This window comes from Macaca mulatta, chromosome 4, assembly GCF_049350105.2.
Source record: "Macaca mulatta isolate MMU2019108-1 chromosome 4, T2T-MMU8v2.0, whole genome shotgun sequence".
Lineage (NCBI taxonomy): Eukaryota > Metazoa > Chordata > Mammalia > Primates > Cercopithecidae > Macaca > Macaca mulatta.
This window is the reverse complement of record NC_133409.1, coordinates 126,184,980-126,199,294: the sequence shown is the minus strand read 5'-3', so window position 1 is coordinate 126,199,294 and position 14,315 is coordinate 126,184,980. Positions and strand designations below refer to the sequence as shown.

The following is a 14,315-nucleotide window of genomic DNA, read 5'->3' as shown; positions in this document are numbered from 1 at the left end:
CTCAGCAACAGACCATGATGTTTGTGTTAACCATGCATTTGTTTGGGCATGAGTGCTTGTGGTTTGTGACTCACCCTGTTTGCAAAATTCTTCCTGGTTTCTAAAAGAGGATTCAACATTTCAATATTTTATGGTGTTTCACAAGGAGCTTCTACAACATCTAAAATCTGGAAGTCACTGAACAAATAATAGGGCATCTGAGAGAAGAATTTAAATAACCGAAAGGATTTCAAAACAGGAAAAGAACTTCATCTTTTAGAACTGAAATGAGAAGGTACTCACAGGCTCTCCCCGTGTTCCATCCTGCCCTGGAGCTCCAGGGGATCCTGCTTCTCCCTTTTAATGATTTGATAAAAAGAAATAGAGAATTCAGTTTTGAGGTCTGCTTACCAAAATAACAACATATAACATTACATATTAAAGAACATTAGATACAAATAGACAAATTAAAATTACTTCTGGACTATTGATATTAACTTTTCCCAACATCAAATAACTTTTTCAGAAATTCATAAAGTGACTATATAAACAACAAAAATGTGTACATAATGGCAGATAATTGAGTTAAGTTATAAAATAACTGTGGTACCGTATAGTCATTCTTATGAGAATAGACCATCTTATCTCCGAGGTAAATGTGACCAATATTCTATATCAGTCCTATTCATATTCACTTTTTCATTTTTACTTTAAAACTGATCATTTTGTTGGACCTAATTTGACCTTGCCTTCAAAGAGTTACATTTTAAAGTAAAAACAAAACTTGCATTAGGAATGGAGCTATTTATAGGTTATTAGTTGAAATTATCTGGCACGTTAGTATACACCTATTTAAAATAAACATCTAAAATGCATATTTTAGGTAGCTGTTAAAATTATAATTGTTTTTAGTTATATATATCTTTACATTACTATGTTCAAGTTAAGCATCTTATTTTACATCTACCTTTTGGAAGCTAACTTTTTTTTCCCAAATGAATCAATTGCTAGTGAATACAAATGTATCTGACACTTTATCTACTAAAACAATAAATATTAGCGGAAAATAATCCTAAAATGTATAATATCTGCAGATTAGTACAACTATTAAACTGTCCGAACAAAATAAAGGATAGCAAGGAAGAGCCTGTTGACACATATACACACATGTACACACCCCAGACTTTTTGAAATCTAACAGTCATTATGAGCCATGCGTTTGTTTCTGTCCAGCAAAATGCTACATCACAACAAGCAAAGTTCTCTGCAAGCAATTTACCACACTTGATTCATACCAGAAAGAACATTTTATCCTAGATGAAAGCAAGATAGGAAGTAAAACAAAAGCATTTTTTCCTGTAAATGTCTCAAATACCTGAGTTGAAATAAGTTTAAGGGAGAAAGAGTCTCAGAATGCAATGCACTGAAGCATCTTACAACACTGTCATCCATAATTTCATATTCTAATAAATTTCCCAAAATTATAGAAAATAAAGCACAGAAGAGCCTCTAAAATTTGGCAAACATAATCAGCACTTAGAAAAAATTCAACCATATTACATTATCTAAACAACAATTCTCCCACTTGTGTGAATTCCTGCATTTTATTAGACTGTGAAATGCCGACTAAAGCCAAATATTTCATCTATAACAGTTTTATTTACAAACACTAGATGACAATTGAGGATAAAAGGAGCAAAGATTAATGCTTTCCTAAAAATTAGCCAAATTAGAGGGAGAGAAGTTATTGCTAATCCAGTAGTTCTACAGAAAAGCATATAAAAATATTGGAGGAAAAAATGTTGGATCTACTTAGTTTGAAAGCTACAGTTTAAAAAGCCTAAAAAATTCAAGACAAGGATATGTTGGATCCTAATACTATGGAGAAACAATGCAATATTTTTATCTGAACTCAATACTTGTTATCAATAGTCAGAAGGAATCTCTCATATTAGTAGTTCTCAAATATGGTCCTCAGACCAGGCAAGATCAACTTCTTCATTTAACATGGCAACTTCTTCAGAATGTAAAATTTCAGGCCATACTGCAGCATACTAAGCCAGAATCTCTGGGTGGGGGTCAGCAGTCTGTGTTAATAATTTTTCCAGGTGATTCTAATGCAGCCATTTGAGAACCCGCACTGCTGTAAGTCATTAGATCATTTAACTTCTCCTACTTCCAGGTACTGTCATATGTGACTTATAAAACAATCTGTAGTTTATATCTTCTGCATATAAAATAAAGAGGGTAAGGCAGTTGCCAAATAGTAGAAACAATTAATTTGAAATTATTAGGTTGGTGTAAAAGTAATTGCAGTTTTTGCCATTAAAAGTAATGGTAAAATACATGATTAGATGACTACTTTGATTTATAACATCATGACTACTTTGATTTATAAAATCTCTACTTTTTTCTACCTGTCTAATGACCTAATATCATTTTATTTTAATTACTAGGAGTTTAAAAAACATAAGTAGCCATCAGCAAAGTTCATCAATAATGAAGTTCCACAATTATTTGAAGATTTAACTGACTGTGTTCTTCCTACTTTATATTAGACACTTAACATATTAACTGAATAAAATATCACATTCTTTATTATCTATAGCAGTGATTCTCAAAATTTAGCTTCATCTGAATCACCTGGAAGGTTTGTTAAACTGCAGATTGTGGGTCCCAACCCAGAGTTCCTGATATGGTAGGTCTGGGGCAAACCCCTGAAAACTGCATTTCTAATAAGTTTACAGAAGGTGCTGAGACCGCTAGTCTTAGGACAACACTTTGAGAAACATTACTCTAGCCCAGATCTCAAAATAGACTTACAGACTCTTTCTGCATTTATGAATCCCTCTTTTCTATGAACTTCTATAGCATTGTATAGCTTTTGACTTAGTACTGAATTTTATTATGCTAAGTTGTTTAGCAGGTGTCTTGTTTATATGTGTTATTTGTTTGACTTAAGCATTCTTTTAAAGGTAGAAAACATAACTTATATGAGTTTTTTAAATCACCTACAATACTTAGACTAGTGCCAAACATAATATAAAACTACAGGTACCCTTCTTTACAATCATTGGGGTATATCAAGGAAGGAGGAACAGACTACTTATTCTTCAATGTTCAGTTTCAAGGGGATAAAGGAAAAGAGAACAGCATTTGTGGATAAAGCTCTAGCATTTACTGTTGGACAATTATGCAGTTAGTTATTACAAGATAATGGCCAGTCATCTTTACCTAAGAACACTCTCTTCATTTTTAAATAATGGATTTTAATAATGTTTCATCAAGAAATGAAAGGATAATTTCTACTTGGCATTTCCTCAAAATAATCAAATGCAAGACACAACCAGCTTGTGAACTTTAGTATTGTTACCAGAACTTAACCTGATCACTTGATTACTTTTACAACCTGGATAACCCGGTGCAGACCAGTTTGTTTGGCATTTGAAAAAGTATAAAACACAGCCCCATCTCCAATTTATTGTTTTTCTATTCTGTTATTAACTCCCTTCTTGATATAACATAATTGAGAAAATGTCATGCTTAACATTATTCCTCCATCTAATTTCTGCAGCTAACGTCAAAAATGATTTATTCCACAACAAAACAGTTATTTTAAAAAAGGAAATTTAACTAAAACCAGGCATGTGAAACTTGCACTCCATGTGTATTTCCTTTCATGCTGTGACCCACAAAAAATAAAAGGATGGAAAGTAATTTAGTTTGCTTATAGCAATCTTCAAAATCAAGTGGAAGGTATGGTTTACTGATCATGAAAATATAGTTTAATTTTAAGGAAGATCCTTGCTTTGTTAAGGAAACACTTTATTTTGACTTTGATCTTATGGCATAGTTTATTCTTCGTTTGTAAACAAATCTCTAGCATGCCTGCGGATGTACTGAAGATGCAAGGCTGAGGAAGCTTCTCCTGGCTGACCGAGTAGACAAACATTTGGAAGGTATCATGCACAGCAGTGAGCATACAAACTAGACCCAGAACCCTCACTCTGCCATGGAACTAGCTGTGCATGTTTAACTAAATCCCTTCATCTCTTTGAACCTGATGTTATGCATAAAATGACATTAATACTCCAAACTTCATATATTTTGTTTTTTAAGAAAACAAGAGCCTTTGTGAAAATGCCTTATGCAACTCTTGGCACAGAAAGGGAGATCCACTGCCACCAAAAAGTTGCGGTTTTAACAATCCTTTATTCATGATGTATTTTTGGCTATATTATTTTCATACTTGAATTGCTATAGTTTGTCATTATAATTTTTGCAAAATGAGTATTTTTAAATGTAAAGCCAATCCTTCTTTATTCTAGTTAAGATATCATTAAAAGGCCGGGCACGGTGGCTCATGCCCGTAATCCCAGCACTTTGGGAGGCTGAGACAGGTGGATCACAAGGTCAGGAGATCAAGAGCATCCTGACTAAAAAGGTGAAACCCCGTCTCTACAAAAAATACAAAAAGTTAGCCGGGCATGGTGGCGGGCACCTGTAGTCCCAGCTGCTTGGGAGGCTGAAACAGGAGAATGGCTTGAACCCAGGAGGTGGAGCTTGCACTGATCCGAGATCGTGCCACTGCACTCCAGCCTGGGTGACAGAGCGAGACTCCATCTCAAAAAGAAAAACAATATATAGATAGATAGATATAGATAGATAGATATTATTAAAAGCAGTAGGTTCAACAGTTTCATCATTATTTTCCATAACTACGAGAGAATATTTGGGTATAACATGATTTCTAACCAGTTGGTGAGCAGAATTTTCATTGGTTGTTAAGTTATGGCTATGTCACCTTGGACAAGTTATTTACTCTAGTTCTTTGTTTCTTCATCTGTGAAAGGGTAAATTTTTTCCACTTACAACTCATAATGATTTATGAGATTAATGAGAAAATGCATGTACAGTACTGTAAAAAGAGCCAAGCTCTTGGAAAATATCCAATGAGTTACGCCTTTTGTTATAATTTGTCCTTTTCTGTCTTTGGTTCTTTGCATATCCAGCTTAAATGCTACATTTAATTATTTCAACCACTTTCTAACTAAAATTCTTCCCCTTTACCTCACTCTGCATCCACCATACTGGCTTATGCAAATTCCAATGCTGAGTAAACCAAACTGAAAACAGCCTCAGCCTATGCTTATGTTCTAAGTATGGCCATGGAGGAAAAATACTATAGTAATCATACAGATTATAACTTCCAGCTTCAACTGGACTTCAATGCAACTTCTATATTTCCTGTATCTCCTCTCTACCACATTTTTCATGTATATAGAAAGTTTCTGCTATATAAAATATCTTCCAAACAACAAACGCTTTTTTCTCCTTGTCCCAACATTCTAAGAAAAAATGGGATACAAACATTCTGCCACCAAACCAACACACTTACCTGCATTTGCACCCATCCATTCCTCTTTCATTTTATTACAGTAAACAGGGGTCTTTCATTCAATCTAAGATAATTCCTTATAACTCTGTTCTATATCCCATTCTTTCTCCTTCTCTAAATAAGATGGAGCTTCTTCTCTGTGTATAACTGCTTACTCAACATCTTCCCGTGGATGTGCCACAAGAATCTAAAATCAACACATTATGTTTCTCACTCCTCCACATCCCCAGCAGTAAACACACCAAGTCCTACCCAGTAATCTCATTAGCTAAAGAAACTTCTAACTTCATTATATATAAAAGAAGAGACAATCTGCAACTAAGAAGTCCAGCAAGCTACCCAAACATGTACAACCCTGCTTATTATTGCAGGTCAAAATACATGCAGGATATTTCAAATTTGAAAAGAATTGTCAGATAGCGTCCAAAAAAAAAAAAAAAGAATAAAAAGAAAAACATAATAAAAACTTTTCATATTTTCCTCACACAAAAATAAACATAAAGAAAACTGAAACAAAATGCTGTAACCTGGATTAACAAACATTATACAAGTATTTTTATTAGTTAAAAAATTCAGACAGATGATGTATAAAAGGAATACATGAAATAAGAATTTACTCAGGAATCAAAAAGACAAAATCATCTCAGATGAGACCAATGATTAAATTACTAGAAACCCAGGGAGAATAGATTTAACTTAAAATTATAAACGACAATGAGGAGAAAACAAGCATAGCCAATAAAAATAGACTTTTCAAACACATTAAAAGGATCAGAAATGATAGAAGACAAATAAATTTCAACATATCTGTAATTGGAGTCCTTGAGCTATAAACCAAAAAAAATAAATAAATAACACAATTTATATTTAAAACTATAATTCAAAAGAACATTCCAGAAAAGAAAAAAAAAAAAAAAAAAAAAAACCCTGCATCTTCCTTTCTAAAGTTTTTTGGAGTAACTGGGATTTTAAATTCTGAAACATATGCTATTAGACTTTAAATGCAAAATTGTTTTAAACTCTCATCTTCATATGAAAAAGAGTCACAAAGGCAAGACAATTAGATTGACATCAGCAACATACATGTTGGCAGTGTAAGCAGTATTTCTAAGAAATTCAGAAAAAAAAAAAACAGTGAAGAACAGTGAGACAAGGGTTTTATAGTTAGGCAAGCTGTCATTCAAATAATAAAAGTGTAGAAAAACATACTAAAATATCAAGAATTCAGAGTACTGTATTCACAAGTCCTTCCAAAGGAGGAAAACCTTTATTAAACCCAAATGTGACTGTGGAATACTGGTAAAGGTGCTGGTGACAAACACCGAGTATATTTAATTGCAGATCTGAAACAAAGGTAAAATGTAAAGAGTATTTTATAAATATTATATAATCTGATAAGGTAGAAATAATATAATTAAACAAGAAGAAAAGCATAAGGAAAAGGAGAAAATAGAATAAATTCATTAATTTCCACATAGATAATAAGGTATAATTTAAATTTAACACAACAAAGAGTTGATGCTCAAGGTATGTAAAGGGAGGATAACAGAATTCTGAAATGGATATTTACAAGGAGTAGTAAATGTAGTATAAAGACCACTAAAATAAAAATATAAATTTCCCTAAATCCCAAAGAAATTAAAAGCAGACTAGGAAAAGGCAACAAATCACACTGAGAAAGAAACATAATCAGTAGAGCAGAATTTACATAATAAGATAACAAAATTACAACAGGAGTATTTTGACAGAGATAAGACCAAACCTATCAGACAATGGGTGAAAATAGACTTAATCTATTAAAATAAAAATATTCAGATTGCTTTAAGAAGCAAAGAACAACTCTACACTTGATACAAGAGACACAACTACAACAAAATGGCTCAAAAAGCTAAAGCTAGACAATAGAAGGATGGGCGAAGGTACAGCAAGCAAACAAAAAGAATCAAAAAGAAAACGTGTAATCCTGGTACCCGGACAAGGTAGAATTCAAGTGAAAAATTATTAAAGGAAACAAAAAATGTATTTTATAATGCCAAAGCCACAATTCAAAATGAAGATGTAGTAGTGAAAATATCTATACAATGAATAACGTAGAAACTACATTCGTGAAACAGAAAGTGAAAGAAAAAATAGACAAAAATGCACAAATAATAGACACTAATACACCACTCTCTGTTCAAGACAGGCCAAACAAAGAATTAAGTTACAGAAGATCCAAATAAGATATTCAATAAGGTAGTTCTTATGAATGTATATGGAGTTTTACACTCTGAAAATAGAGATTTACCTTCTCATATGCACAGGGAACATTCCTGAAAATTAAACATACAATAAGTCAAAGAAAAAATTCACTAGAACTTATAAAGAAGATTATACAAACATTCTCTGATACAGTGCAATAATATCAGAAATTAGCAACAAAATCTAAATAAAATGATTTTCACCCTAAAAAGACTTTTAACTATTTAATCAACTCTTAGGAAATAGAGAAAAACTAGAATTACAAAATTTCTTTTTAAAAAAGTTAATGAAAACATTGCATATCAGAATCAAGAGGATACAACTGAAACAATGATGAGAAAAATATTCATAGTTTAACTACTTAGATAAAAAAATAACAAAAAATGAATGTAAATGAATTCAATTCTCAATTGTAAAAGCTAGAAAAAATGTAGGAAAAAAGAATAAAGAAATAGGATAAAAGTAAAAAACAAAAATTTAATGAAGTCAAAAAATAAATTACAATGTTAGATCTTCGAAAAAATCCAACACAGGAGGGAAACCAGAAACATATAAAAGTAAAAAAAATAAAAATAAAAATACAAAAAGAGAGTGAAAGCATAAATATTCAAAGTAAGAAATGATGACCAAGGGAGAATAATCATTAAAACAGAGAAAACTTTTTAAAAATCATGAGAGGAACTGGCACAATTTTATACAAGTCACTTGAAAAATACAAATGAAATATTAGTTTCCTAGGAGAGTGAAGCTTATTATTATTGACCCTATAAGAGAAAGAAAGCTTAAACAGACAAATCCCCATGGAAAAAATAAGAGAAAGTTATCCAAGAACAAAAAAGAACCAGGCTCAAATGACAGAGGGGAAGAGTAGGAAAAATTCTGCAGTGCTTGATTTCAATTGTAAAGTATCAATAAGAAATTATCGTTACAATACATATAATACCAGGAATGAAATAAAGGACATTACTACAAACCTACAGACATTAAAAGGACAAGAATAAGGCAATATTGTGAACAAAATATGCCAAGAAATTTGCAAGTTAAATGATATGGACAAATTCATTGAAATGTACAAATTGCTGAAGGTTGCTCAAGAAGAAAGATAAAATCTAAATAGGTGTATTATTGATGAAAATGTTCCTTAGACATACAACACACCTACAAAGCTCAGGCCCAGAGGGTTTCACTGGCAAATTCTACCAAACATATAAGGAAGAAATGACACCAATGCTATACAAATGCTTTCAGAAAATAAATGCCAGTATTGCTTTGATATTGAAGCCAGACAAAAATATCACAAAAAAGAAAACTGCTGATCAATATCATCCATGGACATAGACATAAATTATATGAAATAAAACTTTTGTTAATTGAATCCAGTAATATATAAAAAGAATATTATAAGATAATCAATTGTGGTTTATCCCAATAATGCAAAATTGGTGTAACATATAAAAATCAATGTTGTATATTAAGAAAATATGAGAGGAAAATTATATAATCAAGTCAGTGAAGGCAGAAAAAGCTTTTTTTTTTTTTTTTTTTTTTTTTTTTTTGCAAAATTCAACATGTAATCATGATATTTTACAAGAAAACTCTCAATAGACTAGGAATAAAAGGGAATTTTCTCATCCTGAGGCAGGGCTTCTATGTAAAACCAACTAACATTCAGTGTTAAAAGACTGATGGTTTCTACCTAAGATCAGAAGTAAGGCAAAAATGTGTGCTTTTACCCCTTTTATTCATTATTGTATTAAGGGCTTGTTTAGTGAATAAAAATATTAAAATAAATAAATTTCATATAAATTAGTATAGAAGAAGAAAACTGTCTTTATTTGTAATCAACATAATCATCTATGTAGAAAAACCTAAGAAATCAACAAAAAAGGCTGCAGGAACTAATAAGTGAATTTAACAAGATTGTAGGATAGACAATCAATATACTGAAACTAATAATATTTCCATATGTTAGCCACAAACAAACTGAAAATAAACTTTTCAAAGTCTACTTATGAGTATGAAGAAATATAATAAAATACTTAGATATGAACTTAACAGAAGACTTACAAGATCTGAAAATGACAAAACTTTGCTGAGTTAAAATAAACTCACATGAATGAAACAAAATACCATGTTCATGGATTGAAAAATTCAATATTGTTAAGAGAGCAACTCTCCTCAAATAAATTTAGAGACATGAAGATATTCTTCCCTCTAAGATTTGGAGCTTAAGTCTACACTCCACCTAGAGTAGGGCTTGAATTTGGTGACTTGCTTCCGAAGAACAGAATATGGGATGAAAAAGTAGCAAGAAAGCTTGTAAATACTATAAAACAGGTGATCATCATTAATGTCACCAGTGAATATTCATCTGGATAGCATGTACATTCTGATTTGATAAATAGGACATTTGAACCCTCTGTTATTCTTTTCCAAAACAGAAAAAAACCCAACCATAATCTGAATCTAATCATGAGGAAAGCATGAAACAAACTCAAACTGAGTGATATTCTACAAAATACCTGGTCAATATTCTTCAAAACCATCAATGTCATGACAGACAAGAAATGACTGATAAACTATCACAGATCAGTGCAAAATAGGAAGGCACAACAAATAAATGTAATGTGATATCATGGACTGGATCCTGGCACAGAAAAATTACATGAGTAGAAAAACTAATGAAACCCAAATAAAGTATGGAGTCCAGTTGACAGTAATGTGCCAATATTGGTTTCTTAGTTTTGACAAATATACCATAGTAATATAAAATGTTAACTTCAACAGAAGTCGGATAAAGGGTATGAGGAATTCTCTACTATATTTGCAACTTTTCTGTAAATTTACAATTATTTCACACTGAAAACTTTGGCGAGGCATGGTGGCTCATGCCTGTAATCCTAGCACTTTGGGAAGCTGAGGCGGGTGGATCACCTGAGGTCAGGAGTTCAAGACCAACCTGGCCAACATGATGAAACCCCGTCTCTACTAAAAATACAAAAAAAAAAAAATTAGCCAGGCATGGTGGTGGGTGCCTGTAATCCCAGCTACTCAGGAGGCTGAGGCAGGAGAATGGCTTGAACCTGGAAGGCAGAGGTTGCAGTGAGCCAAGATCATGCCATTGCACTTCAGCCTGGGTGACAAGGGTGAGACTTTGTCTCAGAAAAAAAGAAAAAGAGAAAGAAAAAACTTTAACACAACATCTCAGGCTCTCTTGGTAAAAATTTTTAAGCTGATACTAAAAATAATATGGAATTTATGTAAATCTATAATATCCATTACAATTTCAAAAAAAAAAATTAGAGTGTTTAACATCACATAATTTCAAGGTTTATTTTAAAGCTATAATAATTAAGACTGTGTTGTTGAGGAAAGAATATGGGTAGAAATTAGTGGAATGCACATATTGATCAATTCATATTTGGCAAAAGCGTTAATGCAATTCAAAGGGAAATGATCGTCTCCAATAAATGGTGCTAGAATAACTGAATCTCCATATGGGGAAAAAATGAGCCTTGATTTTTATCTCATACCATACATAGAAATTAATTCAAAATAAATCAGGAGGGAGACAAGCAAGATGGAGTAGAAAGCTCCACCCATTGTCACCCCGTCCCAGCAAGAACACTGAGTTAACAATTATCTACAAAGAAAAAACACCTTCAAAGAACCAAAAATCAGGTGAGCACTCACAGTACCTGGTTTTAATTCCATATTGCTGAAAGAGGCACTGAAGAGAGAGAAAAAACAATCCTGAATTACCGACGCCACCCCTTCCCCATCCCCAGCAGAGGCAGCATGGAGTGGAAAGGATTTCTGGGTGCTGACGAAGGTAGAACACAGCAAGTGTAAAGCACTGAAAGCAGTGCTGTCCTGTTAAAGCAGAAAGGAAAACCAGACCAAACTCAACTGATGCCTGCCCACAGAAGCAGCCTTTTTTTTTTTTTTTTTTTTTTTTTGAGACGGAGTCTCGCTCTGTCACCCAGGCTGGAGTGCAGTGGTATGATCTCGGCTCACCGCAACCTCCGCCTCCCAGGTTCAAGCGATTCTCCTTGCTTCAGCCTCCCGAGTAGCTGGGATTACAGACACGTGCCGCCACGCCCAGCTAATTTTGTATTTTTAGTAGAGACTGGGTTTCTCCATGTTGGTCAGGCTGGTCTCGAACTCCTGACCTCAGGTGATCTGCCCGCCTTGGCCTCCCAAAGTGCTGGGATTACAGGCGTGAGTCACAGCACCCAGCCCAGAGGAAGCATTTAAACCAGCCCCAACCAAAGGAGAATCACCCATCCCAGTGGTCTGAACTTGAGTGCCTGCAAACCTCACCACCAAGGGCCAAAGTGCTTCAGTCTCCAAGCAAACTTAAAAGGGAGCCTAGGCCATAATGTCTGTAACTCATAAGAGAGTCCTAAGGCTGAACTAGGCCCAGAGACAGTGGACTGGGGAGGCACACAACATACTGAGACACACACTGCAGCAGCCAAGAGAGTGTTGGCAGCATCCTTCTCCTGACCCCAGACTGCAAAGCTCATGGCTCCAAAAGAGACCCCTTCCTTCTATAATCCTTAAGGAGAGGAGAGGGAAAAGTGAGGAGGACTTTGTCTTGCATCTTGGATATCAGCTCAGCCACAGCAGGATAGGGCACTGGCTAGAGTCAAGAGGCCCCCTTTCCAGGCCCCAGCTCCCAGATGACATTTCTAGACACACCCTGGGCCAGAAGTAAACTTACTGCCTTGAAGGAAAGGATGCAGTCCTGCCAGCATTCATCACCTGTTAACTGAAGAGCCCTTGGGCCCTGAATAACTAGCAGCGATACCTAGGTACTACACCAAGGGCCTTGGTGAACCTCTGAGACTTGTTGGCTTCATGTGAGACTCAGCCTCAAGCTGTGGTGGCTATGGGGTAAAACTCCTTCTGCTTGAGAAAAGCAAAGGGAAAAGTAAAGGAAACTCTGTCTTTTATGCCTTAGGTACCAACACTGCCACGGGGAAGTAGAGCACCAAACAGAGTCTTGGGGTCTCCAATTCCAGCACCTGAGTCTTAGACAGCATTTCTGGACCTTTCCTGGGCCACGGGGGATCTCACTACCCTAAAGAGTGAGTCCCAGGTCAGGTAGCGTTCACCACAAGCTGACTTATGAGATCTTGGGGCTCAAGGAAACATCAGTGGTCATCTGGCAGTACTCCTCATGGCTGGGGTGGTGGAAGATACAAGGTGAGGCTCCTCTGCCTTTGAAAGGAGAGAAAAAAGTGAGAAGGACTACATCTTGTGGTTTGAGTGCCAGCTCAGCTGCAATACAACAGTATACCAGGTAGACATCTAAGGCTTTTGACTCTAGTCCCCGACTCCCAGATGGAACTTCTGGACCCATTTGGGGGTTGGTGGACCTCACCACCCTGAAGGGAAGGACACAGACCTGGCTGGCTTTGCCACCTGCTGATTGTAGGGTCCTAGGGCCTTGAACATAGGCAGTAGCCAGAGAGTGGTCAGAGTAGACGGTGGGTGAGACCCAGCGCTGTGCTGGCTTCAGATATGACCCAGAGCATAGTGGTGGTGGTTACAGGGGTGGTTGTATCACTCTATCCCCAGCTTTAGGTGTATCCAAACAGAGACAAAGACTCTATATGTTTGGGATAAAGTAAGGGAAGAGAACAAGCATCTCTGCCTGGTAATCCAGAGAATTCTCCCAGACCTTGTTCAAGACAGTCAAGGTGGTACCTCTACAAGTCTGCAAGAATCAGTGTTACTGGACTTGGGGTATACCCTAAAGCAGAAACAGCTTAGATCACAACACTGAAGTCCTTTCAAATAACTTGAAAAGCTTCCCAAGAAGGATGACTACAAATAAGCCCAGACGGTGAACACTACAGTAAAGAGCTAACTCTTCAATGCCCAGACACTGAAGAACATCTACTAGCATCAACACCATTCAGGAAAACACGACCTCACCAAATGAACTAAGTAAGGTACCAGGAATCAATTCTAGAGAAACAGAGATATGTGATCTTTAAGACAAAGAATTCAGAATAGGTGTGTTGAGAAAACTTTAACAAATTCAAGTTATGCAGAGAAGGAACTAGATAAATTTCACAAAGAAATTGAAATAATTACAAAGAATCAAGCAGAAATTCTGGAGCTGAAAAATGCAATTGGCATACTGAAGAATGTATCAGAGTCCCTCAATAGCAGAATGAATCAAGCAGAAGAAAGAATTGGTGAGCTTGAAGAGAGACTTTGGAGATAAAGTCAGAGGAGACAAAAGATAATAATAATAAATGATAGAGCATGCCTATAGGATCTAGAAAACAGTCTCAAAAGGGCAAATCTAAGAGTTATTGGCCTTAAAGATGAGGTAGAGAAAGAGATGGGGGGTAGAAACTTTATTCAAAGGGTTAACAGAGAACTTCCCAAACCTAGAGAAGATATTAATATCCAAATACTTAAAGGCTATAGAACACTGAGCAGATTTAACCCAAAGAGGACAACCTGAAGACGTTTAATAATCAAACGCTACAAGGTCAAGGATAAAGAAAGGATCCTAAAAGCAGAAGAGACAAAAATAAATAAATAACATACAATGGAGCTCCAATATGTCTGGTAGCAGACTTTCAGTAGAACGCTTACAGGTCAGGAGAGAGTAGCATGACATTTTTCAAGTGCTGAAGCTTAAAAAAAAAAAAAAACTTTACCCTAGTATAGT

General features: G+C 35.0%; 1 protein-coding gene across 4 annotated transcripts in view; it reads right to left on the bottom strand.

Annotated features, from left to right (window-relative positions):
- The window catches only part of COL21A1 (collagen type XXI alpha 1 chain), a 202,163-nt gene that overhangs the window by 43,895 nt on the left and 143,953 nt on the right, over nt 1-14,315 (bottom strand). For 3 of the 4 annotated variants that reach the window (XM_078001279.1, XM_078001276.1, XM_028847466.2), the window contains one exon: nt 283-336. In XM_078001279.1, coding sequence (XP_077857405.1) covers nt 283-336 — 54 coding nt within the window. Of the gene's footprint in view, nt 1-282; nt 337-7,664; nt 7,690-14,315 lie in introns of all 4 variants that reach the window. The other variant, XM_078001278.1, reaches the window with a different exon arrangement.